The 26,896-nt window shown below is 39.6% G+C and overlaps 1 protein-coding gene across 2 annotated transcripts in view; it reads left to right on the top strand.

Annotated features, from left to right (window-relative positions):
* cfap74 (cilia and flagella associated protein 74) overlaps positions 1 to 26,896 on the top strand; it is a 201,498-nt gene that overhangs the window by 141,966 nt on the left and 32,636 nt on the right. For both annotated transcript variants that reach the window (XM_060852040.1, XM_060852039.1), the window contains 6 exons: positions 3,230 to 3,363; positions 16,503 to 16,779; positions 18,726 to 18,872; positions 21,183 to 21,316; positions 21,595 to 21,729; positions 23,887 to 23,996. In XM_060852040.1, the coding sequence (XP_060708023.1) occupies positions 3,230 to 3,363; positions 16,503 to 16,779; positions 18,726 to 18,872; positions 21,183 to 21,316; positions 21,595 to 21,729; positions 23,887 to 23,996 (937 nt within the window). The remainder of the gene's footprint in view (positions 1 to 3,229; positions 3,364 to 16,502; positions 16,780 to 18,725; positions 18,873 to 21,182; positions 21,317 to 21,594; positions 21,730 to 23,886; positions 23,997 to 26,896) is intronic.

Here is a 26,896-nt window from a genome sequence, read left to right as displayed (position 1 = left end):
CCTTGGATGCTACCTGACCTGTGCTTTTCCAGCACCACTCTAATTAGACTCTGGTTTCCAGCATCTGCAGTCCTCACTTTTGCCTAAACAGTTCAAGCTACCTAGCTTTCTGTCTGTTCTAAAAGGAAATACAAGGCAAAGCAGGGATGCTTTGGGCATCCAAGTAAGCAGAGGGTGAGTGAATTTAAAAACAGCACGTTAACAGCTGCAAGATGCACCCAGCTGTGATCATGAGTTGACTGCCTGTTCTTGTGTGCTAAGCAATGATAGTATCATTGCAATGTAACACGTCAGTTCAGTTCCAAAGTACAGTCGTAAGGTGCTGAACTGCATTGGACCATACTAATATGATGAAGCCAATGCCAACCATCATGAATGAAGGGTGCAGGTGTTTGCTGTCCATTGGCCGTGCCGTGAAGTGGTGAGGTGTTGCACAATATGGATGCTTGGAGAAAAAAGCAGGAACACCATAAACATTACAGCACAGGAACATATGTCTGTGCCAATGGTGATGCCATTCTAAATCAATCCCAACTGCCTACTCCTGGCATATAATGCTCTATTCCCTGACTGTTTATGTTTTTGTCTAAATACCTCCTAAAAGTTGCTTTCGTATCTGCTTCTACCACCTCCCCTGTCAGTGTATTCCAGGTACGTACCACCCTCTGGGTAAAAACCCTACATTGCACATTTCCTTTCAACTTCTCTCCCTCTCACATTAAACCTAGCCTCCAGTATTTTACACATTTCCCCCCGGAAAAAAGATTTCAGCAATCTGCCGTATCCATGATCCATCTGTGAAGATGCAGAGGAAATGGGAAGAATTTTAAATGAATTCTTTGTCAGGGGATGATGTGGATGTACTAATCCAAAAGGGTTCCAAAATCCATCATGTCACACTTGTCCAAATTAAACTCCATCTGCCATTTCTTCGTCCAACTTTCCAACTGATCTGTATCCTGTTGTGGCCTTTAATAAATCTGTCATGATCCACAACTCCATCAATTTCAGTGTCGTCTGTAAGCTTACTAATCAGATCACTTACATTTTCATCCAAATCATTTATATATGTTATAAACAACAGAGGTCCAAACCCTGACCCTTGCAGAAAACCACTGGTCACAGACCTCCAGTTAGAAAAACACCCCTCCAATTTGCCTCTGTCTTCAATGACCCAATCAATTCTGTATCCAACTTACCAACTCACCGTTGATCCCATGTTACTTAATCTTCTGGACCAGTCTACTATGAGGGGCCTTGTCAGATATTTTGATAAAATTCATGTAGACAACATCCACTGCTCTGCCCTCATCCATCATCTTCGTCACTTCGGGAATAATCCAAAGAATACAACCTATAGATCCAGTTTTTCAACTTTCTGTCTAACTCTCTAAATTCCCTTTGCAGGACCTGATCTCTCTTCCTGCCTTTATCGTTAATATCAGTATGCACCATGATCTGCAGCTGCTCACCCTCCCTTTTCAGAACGTCCTGTGTCTGCTCAGAGACATCCTTGGTCCTGGCACCAGGGAGGCAACACACCATCCTGCAGCTACAGAAATGTCTATCTGTGCCACAACTATAGAGTCCCTACCACTACTGCTCACGTACACTTCCACCCTCGCTGCTGTACAGCAGAGGCAGTTGTGGTGCTGCTGATCTGGCAGCTTTTATTTCTTTCCACCGAGAGGCCATCAACCCCACCCCCCAATAGTAACCAAAACAACAAACTTGTTTCAGAGACAAATAGCCACAGTTGGTTCCTGTACTGCCTGAAATATTGAGAATTTCACTTTTTTCATTCTTACCATTATTTCCTTTCTTTCCTGCCATTGTCCACATCGTTCAGCTGGGAAAGTTCAGCCCATTATCTGCCTTGTTCTTTGTACCTAATTAGTCATCATTACTATATTTATTTTGCTCATATTTGTAAGGCAAAGGATCTTTTGGTATTTCCATTAAATCCTGGAGTTCTGCCATTTATTTTCTTACCCTCAGTTCTCCACATAATCTGTTTTTTTTAAGTGATTATGGCCTATCAAGCCAGATCCTAACAAATAAATTGTCCAGTATTTTCATAACTGGGATCACATTTTAGTGATCGTTAACGTAGTACCTCACACAAGAGTTGCATATGCTTATCTTTTAATACTTGAGCTACGAATTAAAGAATTTCAAAAATTCAGATTACATTAGTGATGCAGAGGGGAAAAATATTACTTTTTGAAATAATTGCTCAGAGGCTGGTATCCCCTGTCCAAGTCACCCTTCATTTACATGTGCATAGTACACTGGCTGTAGCCAGCCAGTTCGGAGTCAGTCCCTGAACTGAGGAGTTTCTAAATCACCTCGTTTTTTTTAAGTAGGTTCAGGCAGCAACAGTAGTAGTGGTGGAGGTAGTGAGTAATGCAGCTGAACACATCCCAAAGAAACAAAACAAAAACAAACAAACCAAGGTAATGTCTTCAGGCAGGAAAGCTTTTCCCCAGAGTACACTGGCTGTAGCCAGCCAGCTTGGTGTCAGTCCCTCAACTAAGGAGATTCTAATCTTATATTTATTTTTTAGCTTTCTTTTTCTGGTTAGTTGTTTTTGTTTCCCCCCACACTACTACCATAAAGTAGTAGTGCTCATATTCCTCAGCACTCATGTTGTGTGTGTGCAGGCACAAGATACAGTGAAAAACACCAAGTGAAAATAACTTTTTTCTGGTGATGGAATGTTAATAGATACCTGTGCGGCCAATGAACCAAGCAAAGCCCAGAGCGAGTAATGCTTACGTGAAAAAGATCAAGGGGAGGGTAGGGACTAAATCAAAATAGAATTGGACGGGAAAATAAAGCACTGCATTCCCCAAGGTGCCTACCTCTGCCTAAAGAGGCCAAGAGTATTGGTCGATACCATGTTCTCCATCATCTCTGAGTTATACTGGTCAGCCAGGGCTTTTCTGATTGACCCAGGTTAACAACCTCAATCAATGATCTCATAGTCAACAAGATCCAGCTGGTTCCAATCACTACACTTTTATCATTGTACTTAAACGTGTCCTATTATGCAGTCCTCAGCTCATAATCCTAAATGTAAAATTTGACAGTGTAAAGCTCAAAGCTAGTTTACTTGACCCCAAATGCTAACTCTGATTTTTCTCCACAGATGCTGCTGAGCTTTTCCAGCAATTTCTGTTTGTGTTTCTAGTTTTTGTTTTCTTGTCACTCCTTCTGTTTTTTACAGTATGTGGAAGTGCAACCTAATGATGGGTTTGGTGTACTTTTACCTCTGGAAACTCTGAATATTGATATCATAGTCAAAGCCAAAGAAGCCAAAGAATACACCTTTGAGTTAATTTGCAAGTCTGAGATTAACAGGTAATCAAAGCTTATGTGGAGAATCTGCTTCTAACTAGAACTGATTTTGTTTTTGGAATTACTGAGATACTTTATGCCGTATAATCCATTAGGGCCCCTAAGATCTGTAGTATGTCTTTACAATCATGCTAGTGGTGGTAGACTCCTAATTATTTGTGTTTGTCCAAATTGTAAATGATTTTGTTGTCTTTAGTCAACTCTCTCATGACTGAAGATTTCAATGTGAATACAGTAGGGACCGACACAGAATTATCATGACAAGAGAGTCAAGGATTTAGGGAACAGGCAAAAAAGTGGCATTAAAGCCTCAATCTGATTAGTCATAATCTGATTAAATGGCAGAGCATGCTCAATGGACTGACTGGTCTACTCCTGCTCCTATCTCTTATGATCTGGTTGGTGTTTGGGGTAAGCTTATTATTGCTTATGTTTATTTTGCTCAGGTTTATAAAGTAAAGTTTCTTTTCGTGTTTCCATTTAATCCTGGAGACATGATATCCGCTAATGTGGTGTTTCCTAAGGATCAAACTGAAATACTTGTTCCGGTATTAATATAAGACACTTCAACCTGTTCACAAACTGACAAACCTTGAAATATTGTAAAATAAACTCTCACGATAGACCGTAGATATATTAGAAGTAACTAATAAATTGTAGCAAGAAAGCAGTCATCACCTCATGCTTCTTTTACAGAAGAAAAAGTCAGTTCCTCTTCCCTCAGAAACGTTTTCACTTTGAAGATAAGGTTGAGACAGAGGAAATCAAAAGGTTTATTTTAATAATAAATTTAGTTCTTACTTAAATAAAGTTCAAAATCAGAAGTCTCCAGAGCCTAAAACTGGCAAGGAAGATGACAATCTAATAATCTGCCAGATTTAATGGTATGATAATTATATACAAAACAATTAGGACAGCTTTGTGATGAAGTAACAGTACTAATTTATTTAAACAGTATTAGCATATTCTGCATCACCTTTCACCATGCAGCCTTGGAGTTAGCTAATACTCAAAACCCAATTCTATCTTAGTGAATGCACAGTTCTTAATTATTTTGAAAAACATCTTATTTTAATCCTAAAGTACCACAAAGAGGAAAGAGAACATCAGGGAATGGACAAAATACTCTTTTTTTTTATCTTCAGTGTTACTTGCTAAGAACAGTGGCCAATAACAAATGGTGATTGGGCTGTTGGTGTTTTCTGTAAGACTGTAGCAGGAGGAACACTTATACTCAAGACCCATGACTTCACCAGTTTCACCATGAGTGTTACTGCGTTGGTTTAATCACCAAAATGTCCCATTCCACTCATTTGTATTTCCTACCAGACTAAAAGAAATGTTGACTGGGCTTATTTAATTAATTCAGAACTAATATGTATATTATGGACAAAACTCATTCTTAAAACAATTGCCAACTATTGATTAATACCTAGGCTATGGTCCAGAATTTAAGTGGGTATCCCATTAATTCTTAACCTAGACACACTCAAACAACACAAAAAGGTAAGTCTCTGCAGAGATGATAAGTTGTGCTTTTTTTTAAAAAAAAGCAAAAGGATTAAAAACAAAGCCCATGAGATAAAGTCTGAAAACAAAATTCAAATTTTGCTAACTTCTTAAGTCTGCTGAAATTTCCTGTTGACAAAGCTGACTTGCTGACAGCTGAAGATTGCTGATAAGGGTCCAGTTCTGATTCCAATCGACTTAAATTTGTGTTGTCAAGAATTGGTCACAGTCCACCGCTTAAGGATTCACCTGATAAACGGAAGGACTGGCATTTGGAAACTCTACCAGATACCCAGGGGCTCCTTTAAGAAACAAGAATTCGAGAAAGCTTACAGCTACGGAGTAATTCCTCTACTCACACTAATGTCTGGGTTGCAAAACAGAATTCTGAGGCCAGAAACAGTTGTATAGACACCCTGTCCTCTCAAAGCCATGCTTTTTGCCAGTACTTTAATCCCACCCCACCCCGCCAGTAAACTCCATTTCTTATCTGCTTGCCTTTTGCCTAGCTGCCTTTTCAAAATCACTTGACTTCCCAAAGCACAGCAAGTGGTTTTCAGCATACATTAAACTTCTAATGTCAGTAATTATCAGATAACAGCCCACATACTTCTGAACACAATTCCAAGAAATTACATGATCCTATTTAATTGAGAAAATGTCCAAATAATTCCATGTCTTAATGTTCACGCATTTGTAAATATAAATGTGCATTTCCAACAATCTTTCCAATATGGATAATGTCAGCATTATCCCAATGAGGTAGTAATTCAGTGCTAAAATGGAAAAGCTCAATTCGTTACCGAGCATCGCTCTGGGAGTACCATCACCACAAGGACACTTACAATCCAAGAGGAAAGCAGAGCAGAAAGGCAGGAGTAATAAATGTGGTTTTGCCAAAGTTTTCACATTTCTCTCCCCCCTGATTTGGAGATGCCAGTGTTGGACTCGGGTGTACAAAGTTAAAAATCACACAACACCAGGTTATAGTCCAACAGATTTAATTGGAAGCACTGGCTTTCGGAGCGTTGCTCCTTCATCAGGTGGACAATCACCTGGACAACCACCTGATGAAGGAGTGACGCTCCGAAAGCCAGTGTTTCCAATTAAACCTGATGGACTATAACCTGGTGTTGTGTGATTTTTAACTTTGCCCTCCCCCCGATTTTTGTTTTTAAATGCTAGAAATTTGGGATTGAATACAAGGATTTGCAGCTTAGGTAATATAAAAACAAAAGGAATGCGATCATGGTGAGATTTGAAACGGAGGAATGGGATCGTGGGAGATATAGCAGTTTGGATCAGTAATTGGCTTGCTGAAAGAAGACAAAGGGTGGTGGTTGATGGGAAATGTTCATTCTGGAGTCCAGTTACCAGTGGTGTACTGCAAGGATCAGTGTTGGATCCACTGCTGTTCGTCATTTTTATAAATGACCTGGATGAGGGCGTAGAAGGGTGAGTTAGTAAATTTGCAGATGACACTAACGTCGGTGGAGTTGTGGATAGTGACGAAGGATGTTGTAGCTTACAGAGAGACATAGATAAGCTGCAGAGCTTGGCTGAGAGGTGGCAAATGGAGTTTAATGCGGACAAGTGTGAGGTGATTCACTTTGGTCGGAGTAATCAAAATGCAAAGTACTGGGCTAATGGTAAGATTCTTGGTGGTATAGATGAGCATAGAGATCTCGAAAGTTGAAAGTTGCCATCCAGGTTGACAGGGTTGTTAAGAAGGCATATAGTGTTTTAGCTTTTATTAATAGAGGGATCGAGTTCCAGAACCATGAGGTTATGCTACAGCTGTACAGAACTCTAGTGCGGCCACACTTGGAGTATTGTGTACAGTTCTGGTCACCGCATTATAAGATGGATGTGGAAGCTTTGGAAAGGGTTCAGAGGAGATTTACTAGGATGTTGCCTGGTATGGAGGGAAGGTCTTACGAGGAAAGGCTGAGGGACTTGAGGCTGTTTTTGTTAGAGAGAAGAAGGTTGCGAGGTGACTTAATAGAGACATATAAGATAATCAGAGGGTTAGATAGGGTGGACAGGGAGAGTCTTTTTCCAAGAATGGTGACAGCGAACACGAGGGGGCATAGCTTTAAATTGAGGGGTGATAGATATAGGACTGATGTCAGAGGTAGTTTCTTTACTCAGAGAGTAGTAAGGGTATGGAACGCTTTGCCTGCAACGGTAGTAGATTCACCAACTTTAAGTACATTTAAGTCGTCATTGGACAAGCATATGGACGTACTTGGAATAGTGTAGGTTAGATGGGCTTCAGATTGGTATGACAGGTCAGCGCAACATCGAGGGCTGAAGGGCCTGTACTGCACTGTAATGTTCTATGTACAAAGATGTCAGTTTTAAAACAAGGCATTACTGGTCTAGAAATCAAGGTAAATCAATGTACCTATCCAGATGTACCATCTTCACTTATAGCATTGCTAAAACTTATTAATTTGATAGCAAACAGGGAACAAACTAGGACCATCTTAGTCTATATATGATTTGGCGATAGACTTTATAACCGAGCCATCAGAACAGCTAGGAATTTATTCTTGATGTATAAGTATTCAGAACAGAGTCATAGAGTAAATACAGTGCGGAAACCAAACCTTCAGTCCAACCAGTCCATGCCAAACATAATTTCAAACTAAACTAGTCCCACCTGTCTGTTCCAGGGTTATATGCTGTCAAACCTTTTCTATTCATCTAGTTATCCAAGGTTTTTTAAACGTTGTAAATGTACCCACATCCATCACTTCCTCAAAGTTCATTCCATACATGAATCACTCTGTGTTAAAAAATTTGCCCCTCCTTCCTCTCACCAGAAAACTGTGCCCCTTAGTCTTGAAATCCCACATCTTAGAGAAAAGACAACTGCCATTAACTCTATCCATACAACTCATTATTTTATAAATCTCTATAAGGGCGTCCCTCAACTTCCTATCCTCCAGTGAAAAAGGTCCCAGCCTATCCAGCCTTTCTTTATAATTCAAACCTTCCATACCCGATAACATCCTGGTAAATCTCTTCTGAACCCTCTCCACCTTAATAATATTCAGCATAAGAATAGTTATTGCTTAGAAATCAAATGTTCATTGTTTCCTGTGGTGCACAAGTTATTAGACTTATAAAAAACATCTATCTGTTTCCAGCTTTGGACTTTCTTCTGTGTGTGAAAAAATAAATTTTTGCTTTTCTTCCTTTTGTAGTTTATTAATAACCAAGTGTGAATGTAGAGGGGACACAGCTAAATGTAAATGTTATCTTTGATTTGGTGCCATGTTGCTGTTTCATTTCTCAAAGGATTTAAAACATTCAGCTGTGGCATGTCTTCCTTTCATCAAACTGTGACCTTCATAAATATATATATTATATATATATAGATTATATGAAATATACGCTGAATATAGAAGTTGGGATGTCATATTGAGATTGTACAGGACAATGATGAGGACTCTTTTGGAGTACTGTGAGCACTTCTGGTCATGCTGTTATAAGAATGATATTATTAAGTCAGAGAGGGTTCTGAAGAGATTTGCCACGATGTTGCCGGGAATGGAGGTTTACGCTATAAAGCGGGATAAGCTAGGACTTTTTCACAGAAGCTTAGGTGATTTTGTAGAGGTTAATAAAATCATGCAGAGTATAGATAACGAAATGGCAAGTGTCTTTTCCCTAAGGGGGCGGTTTTAAAGACTAGGAGGCATATTTTTAAGGAGAAAGATTTTAAAAAGTCATGGGGGCAATTTTTTTACACAGAGTGGTTCGTGTGTGGAATGAACTTCCAGAGGAAGTGGTGGATGTGGGTATGTTACAATGTTTAAAAGACACTTGGTTAAGTGCATGAATAAGAAATGTTTGGAAGGATATGGGCCAAGAGCGGAAATGTGGGACGAGTTTAGTTTGGGATTATGGTCGGTATGGACTGGTTGGACCAAAGGGTCTGTTTCCTCTGCTGTATGACTCTATAAATGGAAACCTTATCTTGACAGATATTTCACTAGTAAAGAAAATAGATAACCCATGAGAATGATGGGCATAAATGAGTTATGATCATCTTTCGCATGAGCAAAGCAACACCTGGAAGTTGTCAGCAGTGGTGAAGAGTCATTTTTAATAATTGTGCATTTCTCCAGTCTCGGAATAGAATTTTGAGCCAATTAATTCAGGAGCAGAGGCTGCCAGCAAATCATTCAGTTGCCCAAGAGTGGCATCAAACCTGGATACCTAGTGCTGTGAGGCAGTAATGCTAACCAGGCTGCCCTAAATGTAATAATCTTTTCAGAAATGAGTTGGTTGCTGAGACTTATTAAAAATAAAACAAAATTGAATATATCTGAATACATTTACTATAAGGAAGAAGGTAAATGAGCTTGTGGCACAGATCGAAATTGGCAGGTATGATGTGGTGGACATCACAGAGATGTGTCTGCAAGGGGATCAGGATTGGGAGCTGAATATTAAAGGATATACATCCTATCAGAAAGATAGGCATGTGGGTAGAGGGGGTGGGGCTGCCCTATTAGTAAGAAATTAAATTAAATAAATAATAAGAAACAAAGTAGGGTCAGATGGTGTAGAATCTGTGTGGGTAGAATTAAGGAACCGCAAAGATAAAAAAATCCATAGTTGGAGTCATGTATAGCCCTCCAAACAGTAGACAGAAGCTGGGGCACAAGATAAGCCAGGAGATTAAAAAGATGTTTAGGAAAGGCAAAGTTACAGTGATCACGGGGGATTTCAATATGCAGGTGGACTGGGAAAATCAGGTAGGTAATGGCGACAAGAAAAGGAATTTGTAGAATGTCTACAAAATGGTTTTTTGGAGCAGATTGTGATTGAGCCCACTAGGGGACTGGCAATACTGGATTTAGTGTTGTGCAATGAGGTAGACTTGATAAGAGAGCTTAAGGTGAAGGAACCCTTCAGAAGCAGTGATCCAACCTGATCAATTTATTCTGCAATTTGAGAAGGAGAGGATACAATCAGAAGTAATGATATTACAGCTGCCTAAAGGCTGTAGAGGCATGAAGGAGGAGCTGGGTAGAATTGACTAGGTGAGGAGCCCAGCAGGTAAGACAGTAGAATGGCAATGGCAGGACTTTCTGAAAGTAATTCAGGAGACACAGCAGAGATTCATCCCGATTAAAAAGGGGCATGGTACAAGAAGGATGAGACCAACCATGGCTGACTAGGGAAGTCAGAGAAAGCATATAAAGTAGCGAAGAACAATGGGAAACCAGAGGATTGGGAAGCTTACAAAGACCAACAGAGGGCAAAAAAAAGGAGGGAGAAGATTAAATATGAGGGTAAGGTAGTCAGTAATATAAAAGAAGACTGTAAGAGTTTCTTTAGATATATAAAGGGCAAAGGAGGGGCAAAAGTAGACATTGGACCACTGGAAACTGACGCAGGAGAGTCAGTAGTAGGGAACAAAGAACTGGCTGAGGAACTGAATAATTACTTTGCGTCAGTCTGCAAGCGGGAAACACGAGTAATTTCCCAAAATTTCAAGAGAGTGAGGGGTAAGAGCTGAGAATGATGGTCATCACCAAGGAGAAGGTGCTAGAAAAACAGAATGGCCTGAAAGTGGATAAATCACCTGGACCAGAGGTCTAAGGGAGATAGCTAAAGAAATAGTGAAGGCGTTAGTGATAATCATTCAGGAATCTTAAGAATCAAAGAGGGTGCCAGAGGACTGGAACATCGTTAACGTAACACCCCTGTTTAAAAAGGGAATAAGGCAGAAGATGGAAAATTACAGACCAATTAGCCTAACCTTGGTCGTGGGTAAGATCCTGGAATCCATCGTGAAGGTTAAGGTTTCTAAATACTTGGAAGTGTCTGGTAAAATACAGCAGAATCAGCATGGTTTCATCAAGGCAGATCATACCTGACAAATCTGCAAGAATTTTTTGAGGAAGTAATGAGCAGATTAGATCAAAGAGAACCAATGGATGTTATCTACCTGGACTTCAAGAAGGCCTTTGACAAGGTGCCACACAGGAGGCCACTGAGTGATCTAAGGATCCATGGTGTTAGACGCAAGGTGCTAGGATGGATAGAAGCTTGGCTGTTTGGCAGGAAGCAGAGAGTGAGGATAAAAGGGTCCTTCTCGGAATGGCTGCGGTTACAAGTGATGTTCTGCAAGACTTAGTGTTGGGTTCACAACCTTTCACTTTATACATTAATGATCTAAATGAAGGAACTGAGGGCAGTCTGGCTAAGATTGCAGATGATACAAATGTAGGTAGAGGGATGGGTAGCATTGAGAAGGCAGGGAGGCTGCAGAAAGAGTTGGACAGGTTAAGAGAGTGGGCAAAGAAGTGGCAGATGGAGTACAACGTGGGGAAGTGTGAGATCATGCACCTTGGTAGGAAGAATAGAGGCATGGACTATTTTCTCAATGGGGAGAAAATTCAGAAGACAGAAGTGCAAAGAGACTTGGGAATTTGAATCCAGGATTCTCTCAAGGTAAACTTGCAGGTTGAGTCAGTAGTTAGGAAGGCAAATGCAATGATGACATTTATTTTGAGAGGACTTGACTGTAAAAGCTAGGGTGTACTTCTGAAGCTCTGTAAGACTCCAGTCAGACTACATTTGGAGAATTGAGCGCAGTTTTGGACCCCATATCTCAGGAAGGATGGACTGGCCCTGAAGCGTGTTCAGCGGAGATTCACAAGAATGGTTCCAGGAATGAACAGCTTAATATATGAGGAACTTTTGAGGACTCTATACTTGATGGAGTTTAAAAGGAAGGGGGGGGAACTCATTAAAACATAAAGAATACTGAATGGCCTGGACACTATGGATGTTGGGAAGATGTTTCCATTGGTAGGAGAGACTAGAACCTGCCACAGAAGGTTGTGGAGGCCAGGCCATTGAGTATATTTAAGATAGTGATGGGTTCTTGATTGTAAAGGGGATCAACGGTTATGGGAGAAAGCAGGAGAATGGAGTTGAGAAACATATTAGCTATGATTGAATAGCAGAGTAAACTCGATGGGCTGAATGCCTGATTTCTGCTCCTTAGTCTTATGGTCTAACAATGGAGAACTTTTAAATAATCAATACCAACAAGTGCCCTGTCTAAAAAGAATTATCCCATCCACCTTGTCAAATCATTTTCGTAATTGTTCACTTTTCTTATTTTGTTCTTGGTTTTCCCCACACTTTGAAATGTTGACATTTTTGAAGAATTCACTTATTTTTAATTTGATTGATCAGATTATTTTCACAGAAGCTATTTGTTCTTAAAAAATGATGCAATTCCATAGATTTAAAATTCCATAGATTTTTAAACCATTATTTAAAACCAAAGTCATAATCCAAAACATGAAGAATTAGGTGAAAGCTTTGACGCAGTATCTTACTATGAAGAACCAGATGATGCCACTGTATTGCAGTCAAGATTGAAGAAAATTGGTTTGAGCCAAATTCATTCCATGACTGAATTTTGCCAAAAATATTGCCCAAGATTGGGGCCCAGAGGAGCATATGGCAAACTGAACATTCCAGGTAACCACTGACTATAACACCAGGAATTGTCACCATCTAGTTTCTAGCTGGTGTGTGGCAAAAAGGAAACTACATCAATGAGGTGAGATGGGGTAATAATAGTACAAAAAGACATGGAAATAGGCCTCTTGCCTGTCAGTAGCGAGATTCTCATCTCACCATTCAAAATTTAGTTGCAGAATTAGACAAATTTTTCTCAATGTTGCAAATCTCATTTCTCTGATTTTCCGATATGTTCCCTCGTGACACACCATTGTCCACATTGTTCAGGAGCTGGGAGTATACCATCCCAGGTCTTCAAAGCATAATCAAAATCCAACCATTAAAATTGTGGCCAGCATCAGAATTGCTTTAAAAAAACTTTGCTTAATTTCAATATTCAATTTGTAATTCTGATAAAATGGAAAAAATGTGATGGTTTCCCTAATATCACTTGGATTTAAGCTTGTGCTGAATGTAGTAATTTTTGTTGGAACTAGAGAATTTATAAAAAAAAGGAAAAAACCTTGTTCCCATCTTAATTTTGTGAGTGTTTTTTCAGGTCATCATTTGATAACTACGAGAGAGTAGGCATCATTTTTATTATTCTTTACCAACTCTGAGGTGATTGCCTATGCTGTTCAAGAGAAGCTTTGATGCATTTTTTCCTTCTGGAAATTTGCTGTATTATGGCAGGTTCCTCCAAATGACTTCATTAAGACTTGAGATAAACAACTGTGGTGTCAGAACTCAAGGAGAAGGTTAGATATTTTAACACTACATGGCACTACCAGTTTCTATATCAACAGCTCAAATCCTCTGCTTTCTGCCAAAACAGAGAGGTCACTAATGGCAAATGACTCAATTAAAGTTCAGTACACAATGATACTGATTGAAAAAATCCTCACTGAAATTAGGTAAGGCAGTCTTAGTCTTGTGGGCAGAAGTTGGCAGCATAAACCAGTTTATAGTTAAGTGCATTACTGAGGCAGTTTTACTCTATATCTGGCCATAGCTATACGTGATCTAGCAACATACAATGTTGGAAATTGAAATAGTTATTTTTCACATGCTAAGTGTTATGGGTGATCAAATGTGGTAGAAATTGGTACACACCACATTCTAAACTACTGTCCTAAAATGTTACTATTTCAAGTAACGTATGTTTAATAGTTGCCACATCTTGCCCCCCGAGACACTTATAGCAGAGGTGATGGTTGGACTGAAGGATCTGTTTCCCTGCCGTTCAACTCTATGACTGTATGACCACAGCAAGCCACTTCAGCTGGGACAACACATCCATCTAGGACAAGCCAAACCAAGACACGCACGAGAATTCCTTGAAGCATGGCATTCCCACCGAAACTCCACCAACAGATACATTGACTTGGACCCCCCCCCCCCCCCCCCCCCCGAGAAAAATAACAGGAAATTACATCGCCACAGGAAATTGCAGCACCAACTCAAGGAAACCTAAACACATAAATAAAAAGCAGACCATACCACCAGTGCTTCATCAGAGGCTCACTGATGATGTTACCTAGAATGGTGACGAAACGTCTGAAAACAAACCTTCCAGTTCAGCGAGCAAGCCTACATCCAGAACCTCAACCTGACCTACAAATCTTCTCAAAACTTGCTAACAGCAAGCCAGCCAAAATACTAAAGCCACAATCCAATTTCTCCAAACATTCTACTTTCAGAACAATAAAATTATATGCATCGACATTTGTAATTAGGCACATTACCAAGTAAATGGTCTCAAAGATATTCTAAATTTCATTAACGAAACAGAATGTATCCTTTCTCAATTCCACTTCCATCAGTATCTGTACATGCAATGTATACATAGCCTTTAAAGTTTGCAGGTCTCCTAATGGTATATGTGGGCACTGTCATTGGCTGTTCCTAAATCTGTTTTTGAAAGTAACAAAGGACAAAGTGTGGAATGGTCAGACCACTGTCAGTCTGGCGTTTAGGTGTATATGGGTTTTATCAACATAGGCAGATATCTCTGGAACCTTTGCAAATGCAGCTCACTTGGAAGCTACAGAATCAATCATTCTTCAGGACACTCTTTGTTAAAATCGCCACATTTCATGTTCATTTCACAACAAAGAGTTTTTCGGAAACAGGAGAGCTGAATAGAAAAGCCTTCTTTCTTTTAGCAAGCTTCTCTACGATTACAAATCCAGTGCAACCTCCACATTGGCAAAACACTGTTCAGACATTGGGGTAGAGGAGAGGGATAGGGGACCGGAGTAGCTAAAAGTTTACCTGGAGCGCTGGCTTCCTGGCCTGCCACCGGGAGGTTATTAGGAGAAAGTGAGGACTGCAGATGCTGGAGTACCAGAGTTGAAAAATGTGGTGCTGGAAAAACACATCTCCTGCTCCTCGGATGCTGCCTGGTCTGCTGTGTTTTTCCAGCACCACATTTTTCAACACTGGGAGGTTACCTCCAGGTAGGTGTCCTTGAGTGTTTGCATCACTGGGATAATTCTCCTGAATAGACATTTTAAGGTCCTAAATTGATTACCAGAAACTTGCACAGGTGGATGATCCTACCATTCTCCATCCCACATCAAGAAAAGGGTAGGGACTAGGCATGATGCTTAGGCTTTGTAGCATGTCAGCTAATTTCCACACCAGCCCTCTTCCGTGCCCACTCTCATCAGGGTTAAAAATCTTGCCACATGTCTTTATTTGGGGAACCTCTATCATGAAAGAATCAGATTTCATTTTCATAATGGAATACTTTAGAATTTTTTAAGGGTATGCTTTAGAATTAATGGAGTGAAGTTTATCTTCAGTGAGATTAAGTTAAAAATCACACAACACCAGTTTATAGTCCAACAGATTAATTTGGAAGTACCAGCTTTTGGAACATGCTCCTATGTCAGGTAGCTCACTACAGAATATGGATCTGTAGTGAAACTATAGCAGGATCTACAATTCCCATCAAGGGCCTTGATCACATATCCTTTTTACAACCATACGGTGGCCAGCCTATTAGATATGCAGAGACATAGGGTCAGGCCCAATCATGTGGCAGAGACAGACAGGAAGTCTCTAGCCGCCATGATCTCATTTGGTTGAAGGTCTGGGCACCAAGCTTGAACAGAAGCCAATCAGATCATGCATTAGTCTTGCTGTTGGTGAGGAGTGGAATATCCAGACCTGTTGATTCATACAGCATGGCATTTTGTGAATAGATTAAGAGATCTTACAGCACCACATTCCCCCTTGAATCTGAGTGAAATAATGGTGGTGTAGGCTATTCCTGATGAAGGGCTTATGCCCGAAACGTCGAATTTCCTATTCCTTGGATGCTGCCTGACCTGCTGTGCTTTAACCAGCAACACATTTTCAACTATCTGGCATGTCAATCCAGTACTCTTTCGTGATCAATCCAAAAATGTGTCACAATGACAATGTTTTTCAGTCTAATATTGAAAAGAACTCCATAGATTCACAGAATCATCGAGTTGTGCAGACTCTTTGGTCCAACTCTTCCATGTTGACCAGATATCCCAAATAAATCTAGACCTATTTGCCTTAATTTGGCCCATATCCCTCTAAACTCTTCCTATTCATGTACTCATCCAAATGTCTATTAAATGTTGTAAGTGTACCAGCCTACACCATTTTTTTGAATAGGCTTGGGGGGGGGGGGGGCGGTGGCGATTTCCCTGGAGGCTGAGGGGTGGTCTCTCAATCTCAGTGCTATCTTTCTATACTGTATTGCACAAATAAGATAAAGACATGCTGAATAATGCAGCTATTATGAGGCCAGCACCTCCATAACAGAGAGGGCAGCAGAGAAGACAACATAACAAAATGCTCCACTACTACAAAATACTATATTGGCCGTATTAAATATTCTCTTTTCTACATCATTGTTACTTGAACAAACTCAAAACTTGTACCGTAAATATAGAAAATCAGACAGTGCTATTGAGTGATGCTTTTACAAGTATGATTGTTGCAAATTAAACTTTCATCATTGCTAACCAAATGCATTACATACAATCTCAAAAGGATCATTCTTACTGTTTAAGAAATCATTGATATTTTGATATAATTACGTTTCAATAAGCAATATTTTTACTAATACACTTTGTTTTATTATTTAGGGAATTCAAGATTTCCTGCCAAGCTGTTGGTGTCTTCCCTCCCCTGAAGTTATCCCATTCAGTGATTCACTTTGCTGCTACAGCTTTAAATGATACATCTACCGTGACTCTGTATGTGGAGAATTCACACACCAGCCAAAATGAATTCATTCACTCCGTGCCAAGGATTGGAAAAGGAGAAATTGCTCCTGTCGGGCCAACATTATTTGAATTTGTCATTCCGGAATATTCTTATTTATCTATTGCACCTGCTGTTGGAACTGTAATGCCAGGAGAGGTCAGAGTTGGTCTACAGCTTTTCCACAGAACTCAAAGCAAACTGATCATGTGCTAAAATACGAAAAAGAAGTTGTGTTGGCGCTGTGACAGGAAGTTTGAACTTTCTTTCCCTATTAAGCAAGTTCATTTAGTGTGTAAAGATAACCCCTGGTTTCTTTCCTGCACTGCCAACCAACTCCTTAATCCCCTTTTCCCCTTATTTCTAATAAGAAATGAAACTTATCAATTTCATCACCACCCATGTAGAGAGACTCGACTATTGTTAAGTGGCCTTTGTTGTTCCAGTGCCTTCTGGTTTGCCACCAAGTCAAACCTACCTACTCCATCCTCTTTGTTGCCCGAGACCTGAAGCCTCATCTCTTTCAGATTCCATCTCTGTTCTGGCCCTTGTCTCAGCCTGAACCAAACTTTTTGCAGACTCTTTATCCCACATGTTGAATTCCCACACTTCATAGCTTTGCCCCCCCCCCCCCCCCCCCCCCAATCTCTGTGACTTTTTCTGTGCTTGTACTAACCACCACCTTCAACCAGATTGTGTTCCTCTAGATCTGGCTCCTTGTGTATTCTTCATTTCATTAAGAGCCATGCCTTCAGCCAAGTAAGCTACACATTTTACAACTGACCTCCCTCTCCTTTGAGGAGAAAGTGAGGTCTGCAGATGCTGGAGATCAGAGCTGAAAATGTGTTGCTGGAAAAGCGCAGCAGGTCAGCAGCATCCAAGGAGCAGGAGAATCGATGTTTCGGGCATGAGCCTTCCTGAAGAAGGGCTCATGCCCAAAACGTCGATTCTCCTGTTCCTTGGATGCTGCCTGACCTGCTGCGCTTTTCCAGCAACACATTTTCAGCTCCCTCTCCTTTTGAGACTTCTTTTAAACCTGTCGCTTTGTCAAATCATGGCCAATCTTTCTTTCTTTGCTTTCTATGAAGGAAATTGAGGTATTTTATTGTAGATTTTACCTCTAGGATGGGTATTGAAATATTTTACATGCAATAAATGTGATAAAAAGTTATGTTGTTAATATTGTGGTTTCCATAGATCTGCAGAAATTGACATTTAACTAGAGCCATCATTGGTGAGCCAAATTCAGCATGTCTATGGGAGCTTGTACAGAGCATTGGCTAATCCTCATCTTTTCACTTCTGTTACTTAGATTTGATTTAGTCATGAGCAAAGGGACCAGCATCACAAATTAACCTAATTTTGCAACTCTTCTCAAGATACATATGAGGATAACTGACCTTTGCAGTGGAAAAGTTCTCACTGATGTGGGAAAAGTGTTCTCCTGATGTTGGGGATGTTTTAAGTGATAGAGTGAAGGTTGAAGGAGCACTGCTGTACGTCAAACTGGGCTACAGCTTAATGTATTCGATGCAGGCCCTGCTTGATTAAAGGGAAGCACGCTCCCATATGTCATCCTTTAAAACCACTATTTGTAACACATATCAGAGTGAGGTATTTTGATAAAGATTACTGATTTGGTTATTCCTGCTTGAGATAAGCTCATACCTGTTTTTTCTGCTCAACAAATTACATAAATCTGTATTTAAACATGAAAACTCTGAGAATGCAATTTGACTGAGAGGTTGCTAATCCAGGAGAGAAAGATGAATTCTATATTTTTGTATTTAAACAATGGCCCAAATCTTCCAGCCTCTGGGTCATAAGAGGTGACCAGACGAGTGACCCAAGATGGTTTATGGGACACAGCATAGGAAATGCCAAGTAGTTTGAACTTGCAATGGACAGTCCTCCTGCTTCCCTATACCCTCCGTAATGTGTCTGACTCTGAATTAGATTTGGAGATTAAGACATTTCCTATTTAATTATCTGATTAGTTACCCAGGGAATGGTGGACAGGATGATCCTAGTTTAACTCCTCAGTAGCTACACAACTCTCCTCTTTGTTATTGTAAAATACTACCCATTCTATCTGTGAACTACAGAAATGTTTGGTACACTTGATATTTAAACCGACACTACCCGACCTGCTGGTGCAAAAAGAAGCTGTACGAATGCTGTGCCAAGCTGCAGAAACAGAGAGGATTTTGGAGAAACAAGAAGCTGAGAGCTCAAAATCAGATGAGTTATCTGTAAGAAAATTTTGAGTATTTAATTTTGACTGTTTAGAAATATTGTTTTTATAATTACATTTCACTTTTATTTGGCATGGGCAGTAAATGTTAACTTCTAGTTGTGACAATTCACTTCACAAAACTTCTGTATGATTAATGCTTTATTAAATTCTTATTGAGAAAGTTAAATGGAATTGACCAGAGGATATTTATATGTGAAGATAATTTTGGTGGCTGCTGCTAACTGGCATTAGCAGAATATTGCCTTCAGTGTGTAAAGCATGTGTGCAATAGACCGGTGAATTACTTGTACCACACGGTACAGCCAGTTCTTCTAGAATGCGATGGTTGCATTCTTGTACACCCCACATTGTTGAAAAATCAGACTTTTGAAACAGCGCTTAAAGTGTTGACGCTGTAATCGCGTTACAGCCACCATACGTTTTAAACGTTTGTGCTGTAGAAGCAACATCACCAATTCATTGATCGCATTACAGCGGATTCGTGTTTATGAAACATGTGCTATAACAGAACGACCTGAACATGCTATGGAATGTGTAAAATAGGCAAAACAGAAAACAAACATAGTTATATCACAATTAATGATCTTTAATCCAGTTTTAATGTAGTAAATATTGGTGGAAATGCAATCTGTGTGATCACAAACTCTTGTGCTTTTGTTAGGCAGATACACTTTGAATTTTGCATTTTGAAAGTAACAAAATTTGTGAAATATACATGGGCTAGAAGTCAGTAGTCACAATAGCCTTATGAGCATAAGGTCAAGTCTGACAAATTTAGTAAAGACAAAACGACAGTTGGATGACAAGATAGGAAGACATGAAATGGTGGATAAAAATCTGACTGATATCCTTTCACTTAACATTGTGGATAGATGAGTTCATGAATATATGTGACTTCATATTAAAAACATTTGGCTATGGATTATGAATAAGCTCGGTAAAACTAGGTAAAAACAATGACTGCAGATGCAGCTCACTGCCTTTATTCCTGATGAAAGGCTTTTGCCCGAAACGTCGATTTCGCTGCTCGTTGGATGCTGCCTGAACTGCTGTGCTCTTCCAGCACCACTGATCCAGAATTATGAATAAGCTGTTCAGTAGATATTTTTAAATGCAGTCGGGGTCACACTTGAAGAAGAAAACTATTTGTTGTGTTGTGAGGAAAGAAAGGTGGACTTTCTGGATTATTGTTTGGAAGATCTGACACAAAATTGATGGGCCAAATGATCTCTTCCATGCTGTACTACTCTGTGATCTGTGATTACATAAGACACATTGAATATATAATGGATGGTTATTTGAGATTAGCACCAATATTTTGCAAATTAATAATGCAGAATAAGGAGATGGGACCATAAATGACTAAAGATTGAAGCTGAAAATCTGTTCAAAGTTTTGTGCTATCTGCTGCGTATTCTGATGACATAATATTAGTAGTAAGCATGGACATCAATGATATGGAGGTGCTGGTGGACTGGAGTGGACAAACTCAGAAGTCACATGACACCAGCGCTCCTAAAGCTTGTGATTTCAAATAAACCTGTTGGAATATAATCTGGTGTCATGTGACCTCTGCCCATGGACATCAAAGACTCTGGAAGGCAGTGTAAGTTTTGAGCACAGAATCTCCCACAGTCGTTGTTTATTTACAGATGGTAATCAAATCCAGTGTTAAGTTACAATGAGTGGTCCTGTTGGCAGAGTAAGTCACAAGAATAAAATTAAAAATCACACAACACCAGGTTATAGTCCAACAGGTTTATTTGGAAGCACTAGCTTTCGGAGCGCTGCTCCTTCATCAGTTGGACTATAACCTGGTGATTTTAACTTTGTACACCCCACTTGAACACTGGCATCTCCAAATCATGACAAGAACAAAAAATTGCCTGGTTTATTATCACATCTCAGAATAACACTATTTGTTACAATGCGTGGGTTTTGATATGTGACCTTTCATAAACAGAAATACATCTCCACACCCAGAGAAAAATACTCATCCTGATATGTGAGGCTCTTTACAATTGACCAGCCCATTGTTATTCACTGTCTGTTCCCATATATACTGAAGAAGGGCACAGGTAGAATACTAGAATACAGCTGAAGCCAGTCAAGGATTTGATACTTTTAGAAAAGCAGACAGTGCAAGGAGGAGAAAAAATTTTCAGAAAAATAGTAGAAAGATTTTTCATTCTTTGTAGAAAATTTCTGAGGTTTCTATTATCCAAGTATTGACAAGTATTCCATTCACTGAAAGATTATCAAATTGGGGGCAAGTGTTCCTTATATTCTTTTGTTAATTCTGCAGAGCAAAAAGAGACCACTGCCAAAACAGATGGAAACAAGAGGAAGCAGCCCAAGTACCCCTAAACCTAAGGAAATGAACAATATAAGTGACAGCTCTTTGTTTGAACCTCCCAATCCAGTAAACATTCCACTTGAGTAAGTAAAACTACATTTACCATATGATTTTAGTCACTGGGAAATGAGAGGTATTGGGTTGACCCTCCAAAGAATGAGAAAAGGCAACCATGAAGCCACGATTCCCAAGTCTTCATTAATGGCAAAAACTAGGAGTGCTTTAAAGGGGAATCACTAAAGTTTCGTGATTGTCCAGATGTGCATTTATGAATTCTTATACCTTTGACAGGACCTAATTTATGCCCAAAGGCTAAAAAAAAGCCTTTCCTTTCAAATAATCCTGTTCTCTATTCTTTCAGTTCTAATGAATATAATGCAGCCCTTGCTTCAATGCTGAGGGATTTCAAAGAAGACTTTCACACGTTTGTCATTCCCTGTTTTGTTAAATATCAAGGATCAACAGACCATAAAATACCAGGTTACTCTCCTTACAGGTAAAATAGCATAAATAATGTTGTACGTTCAATAAATTTTGTCTTGGCTTAACCAACTCAGCATATATACGCTCATATATTGAAACATGTAAATATGTCATCTGTGGCCCTTATTTTTCACAAGTCATAGAAATTACATAAGATATATGACACAACAGGCTATAGGCTGAAATAGTTTATTCTGCAGTTTATGTTTCTCTTTCCTTATCTAAATTATCATCATTACCCTGTCTTGTACAGTTTATGAAGCAGCATAATTGATATTATATATGTGTTGAAATATACTTTTCATGGCCAATTTTAATTGCATGGTATCCAACGGTTTGTAATTTCTAGCAATTTTATTAACCAGCAATAATCACAAGATTCAACTTGCTGAAGGTTCTTTGCAATAGTGATTTTATGTCCAATCTTTACTGTCACTTTTAAACTGTCTATTTCTAGGTACTGGTTAATTCATGGAACCATAGAGCTCAAAATTCTGTTCTGCCATTAGTCTGTGATAACAATGGCTTTTGATTGCTGAAAATTGAGTAACTATAACATACGATAAAAGCAAAGCTCTTAAAACCTTAACTCTGTTCTTCTCTCCACATATGCTGTCAGAACTGCTGAGTTTCTCCAGCACTATTTGTTTTTATTTTAGACTATTACATGGAATAAGGTCACATTAACATCATGAAGCAGAGTCAACTGGTGTTGTTTGGGCCATAAAATCGATCAGTTGTTTGATAATACAAAATGTGATTAAACTTATATCATGTACTTATATTTTGGAATTTAGATTTCAAACTGGTGTGGTTCAGTTAACTCTGTGGAGTTAATCTTTCAGAAACTTATTTGGAACAGTGACGTAAGTGCATCATTTCCAAGAAAGCAGTTGACTGCAGTCAAATGTTTGGAAGAACCCCTGAAGTGTTAGTGAATGAAATGTTTAGTTTGCTGAGTTTACAACAAACTAAAAAGTCATAACATTAGCTTCTGACTTCAGAAAGAAGTTTCAAGGTCTCAGTTCAGAGGAACCAGAAGTTCAGTTCAGAAGGGAGAAAAGTTTGTCTCAGCAGAGAATCACGTTTTATTTCATGGAAACCAGTGACGATAGCCAAAGTATCCTGTTTGAGGAACTTCCAAGCCAGGAGAGCTTGGGAAAGAAGTTTTCAAGTTTAGGCCATCAGAATTGTGAAAGGTTCATGCCAGTGGCCTCAGAAAGGAATGAGAAAACTATCTCTTCCATCCAAGAAAATAAACCTAGGAGAGGTTAAGGAAAAACTTAATGTTAAGACAAGAGTGAATTTCTTTGGAATTGAGTATCTGTAAAAGGATAGTGTCATGGAGCAAGTTGAAACTCTATCTTGCTATTTGTTGTTAGGACTTTTCTAATTCTCATATATACATAACTTGGTTTCTTTTCCTTGGGTAATAAGCTTATGTTCCATTGTTCGAGTGCATCTGCAGCTTCATATGAGTAAATATATCAATGAAATATATGATCTATCAAGCCAGGTTTCATTCTGGCATGTGACTTATCCAGTATTACCACCTTAACAATAACTTGAATATTGCTGGCTGAAATTTGTTGGAAGCTTTTCATCTTGCGTTCATCAAGACTGTTGTAAGAGTACAGTTGGAGAGGGAAACATTTATATTGTCTAAGATTGGTTGGCAAGTGGACTCTATCAAGTCTTTATCAATGATGTCTTTTTGCAGCAATGCACCTTAAGAAATGCATTATCAATGTTAGAGGTGATGTTAAAATTGAAAGGGGAGTTCAATATTTTCTACGCACTTCACCTAAAATCGAAATAGATATGCAGTATCGACAGATGACCAATAAAACTGCAGCAGTTACATAAGTATACTTCAAAGCCATATATGATTAATCAACTGTGCTAAATAAACTCTATCCATTGACATTTGAAATAATAGCTTGTTTAAAGGGCATATTATTGTTGAGGGATTAACAATGGAATAGACTTTCAATGTAAACATGAAACCTAGGAAATTCTTATACAACTAATGCCTGATCCAAAATGATGGACTTTTGCATGGGTAAGAAATTGAAAATTTTCCTCCTCTTTTACCCAGTTTGTGTTTTGAAGCTATGGTCATATTGATGCCAATAATGGAAATAACTATTGATACTTTATGTATTTGCAGCATCCACAACACCCTATATCTAGAGGTGAATTGCCCTACAGTTGCCCCACCAATCATACTCATTTCTGGTAACAAACAGAATATGGTGGACTTTGGAGCAATTGCAGTAGGTGAGAAGAAATGATTTAACTAACTGATTATAGCGTTTTAATAAAACAAAGAACTGTGGATGCTGGAGATCTGAAACAAAAGTAGAAGTAGCTGTAGAAACTCAGCAGGTTTGGCAGTATCTGTGTGTCACAACCCATCCAACCTGGTGATTTAAAAACACAGTCAATTGATGCAACTTACAACATTAGCATTTCATACAATGAAGTAGCTTTGACAAGTGGCTGAACTTCAGAAGTTGACCAACATCTATCAGAATTTGCTTCAGCTAGCACCTTCTGGGAGGAAGGAAAATTTCAAAATATAGAATTCTTATAGAAGATGTTTCTTGAACAAACACTTCAATAACTTAACCAGGTTTTGAGTTGTCAGTCCTACAGTTGTGTTGTGTACAACTTCAGTAGGTATGCCGTTATAGGTGTTCATTTCCTCCAGCTACATATCCCTCGCAAAAGACTGAGTCAGCTTTCCAGACACTCTGTCAGAGGCAATGAAGTTTCACATGCTTAGATCAAGCATTCTGCTAATTACTCCTACTTGTCTAGGTTTTGTTTTTATTTGTTTTCATATTTTTCAATAGCATTCAGTGCCAGCAGTGGTCCATGCAGTTAAATCCATAGTAAAAGAGCTGGTGCAGGAGGAAGGGATTTATATATCTGAATCATTTCTAGGGCAGGAGAAATCTGTACAAAAAGGACAGGTTGTAGTAAACTGGAGGGGCACCGATATCCTTCAAGGAGATTGGCTAGTGCAATTCAGGAGGGTGTGGCAGGAGGTGGAAACTGGACGAGTAAGTCAGTATGTGGAGTGATTGTAAAGGTTAAGTCAAGTAAATCTAATAGGAAGAACAAGCAGGGTCAGGTTAATGGACACAGCAAGACTGGCAGCCTGATGTGTATTTATTTCAATGCAAGAAGAATAGCAGGTAACGGAAATAAGTTTATAGCCTGGATCAGAACTACCATGTTGTTGCTATTACAGAAACCTGGTTGAGAGAAGGACAGGACTGGCAACTCAACAATCTAGCATTTAGATGTTTCAGGCATGATAGAGGGGTGCCGGGGGAGTTGCAGTACTGATTAGGGAGAAAGTCACAGCTGCACCATCATCAATAAGAGACACTCTAACCACCATCCCTTGACATTTAACGGTATTACCATCACTGAATCCCCTACTGTTAACATCCTTGGGGTTACCATTGACCAGAAACTCAACTCATCACAGATGCAATGCAGAAGTTCACCAAAGAGCCTTAGACAGCACCTTCGAAACCCATGACCATTTCTATATGGAAGGACAAGGGCAGCAGGTACTTAGGAACACCACCACCTGCAAGCTCCCCTCCAAGCCACTCACCACCCTGCCGTAGAAACATACCGCCGTTCCTTCACAGTCGTTGGGTCAGAATCCTGGAATTCCTTCCCTACCAGCATTGTGGGTTAACCCACAGCAAGTGGACTGCAGCGATTCAAGAAGGCAGCTCACCACACCTTCTCAAGGGCAAATAGGGGTGGACAATCAATGTTCAATCAATAGGGCATCAGTGGGTGGAATGCAAGCAGAATCAGAAAGGTGCAGTCATTATAATGGGGTTATACTATAGGCCTCCAAATAGCCTCTCCAACATGTCCATCCTTGGTCTCCTCCATTGCCACAGTGAATCAAACCACAAATTGAAGGAACAACACTACATCTTTCACCTGGACAGCCTACAACCCAAAGGACTCAACATTGAGATTGCCATCCCAACCATCCTCTGATTCACTTTCCAGTCCTGCCTCCTCCCTTCCATCCCTCCGTCTGACCCCTCCTTCCAGCTACCAACCGGATTCATTCCTCCTATCCACCTACCAGGTCGTACCTACCACCTGTATTCACCTAGCACCACCTTAATACTTTGCCCCTCTACCCCCCCCCCCCCCCCAATCTGAAACTTGCCCTATCTGCACCTCCATTCCTGAATAAGGCTTACACCTGAAACATCGGACTTCTCCATCTCCTGATGCTGCCTGGCTACTGTGCTCTTCCAGCCTTCTGTTTGTCTACTCCCCAGTAGCCAGCAGGAGAAAGAGGAACAGGTATGTAAGCAGATCATGGAAAGGTGTAAACTCAGCAGAATTGTTGTAGAAGATGATTTTACTTCCCCAACATTGACTGGGACTCTCTTAGTACCAGGGGTTTAGGTGGAGCAGATTTTGTTACGTGCATCCAGGAGGGTTTTTGAAACAAAATGTAGATAGTCCAACTAGGGAAGTGGCTATACTAGACTTTTTAACTGGGAAATGAGCTTGGCCATGTGATTGAAGTTTGGCATTTTGGCAACAGTGATCATAAATCCATAAATGTTAAGATAGTTACAGATAAAGGTTGGCATTGTCCTTGGTTGAAAGAGCAAACTTGGAGGAAGGCTAATAGCAACAGTATTAGGCAGAAATCATACGGGAGTTGTTCGAGTGTAAATTCATATCTGATATTTGAAATCTTTTAAAGGCCTGTTGATTAGAACCAGCATGTTCCTGTGATGAAGAAAGATAAGGATGGCAAGAAATAGTGAACGTTCGGTCAAAAAGGAAAAAGAAGCATATGTATGGTTTAAGAAACTGAAATCAGGCAAGGACTTTGAGGATTAGAAAGGAGGCAGGAAAAAACTTAAATAAGCAATTGGGAGGGATGAAATATCCTCAGCAGAAGGATTAAGGAGAATCCCATTAAGGAGAAAGCATTTTAAGTGCATATTAGGAACAAGAGGTTAGTAGCAAAAGGGTGAGTCCACTCAAGGACAAGGGAGGGAATTTATGTTTGGAGCCAGTGGAGTAGGTAAGGTCTTCCATGAGTGCTTCTCATTAATATTCACCAAGGAGAAGGACATCAGTGATGGGAAGGTTAGATAGGGCTATGCTGA

Source organism: Hemiscyllium ocellatum, chromosome 37 (assembly GCF_020745735.1).
Source record: "Hemiscyllium ocellatum isolate sHemOce1 chromosome 37, sHemOce1.pat.X.cur, whole genome shotgun sequence".
Lineage (NCBI taxonomy): Eukaryota > Metazoa > Chordata > Chondrichthyes > Orectolobiformes > Hemiscylliidae > Hemiscyllium > Hemiscyllium ocellatum.
The sequence above is the reverse complement of the archived record's forward strand: the minus strand, read 5'-3'. Positions and strand labels throughout refer to the sequence as shown.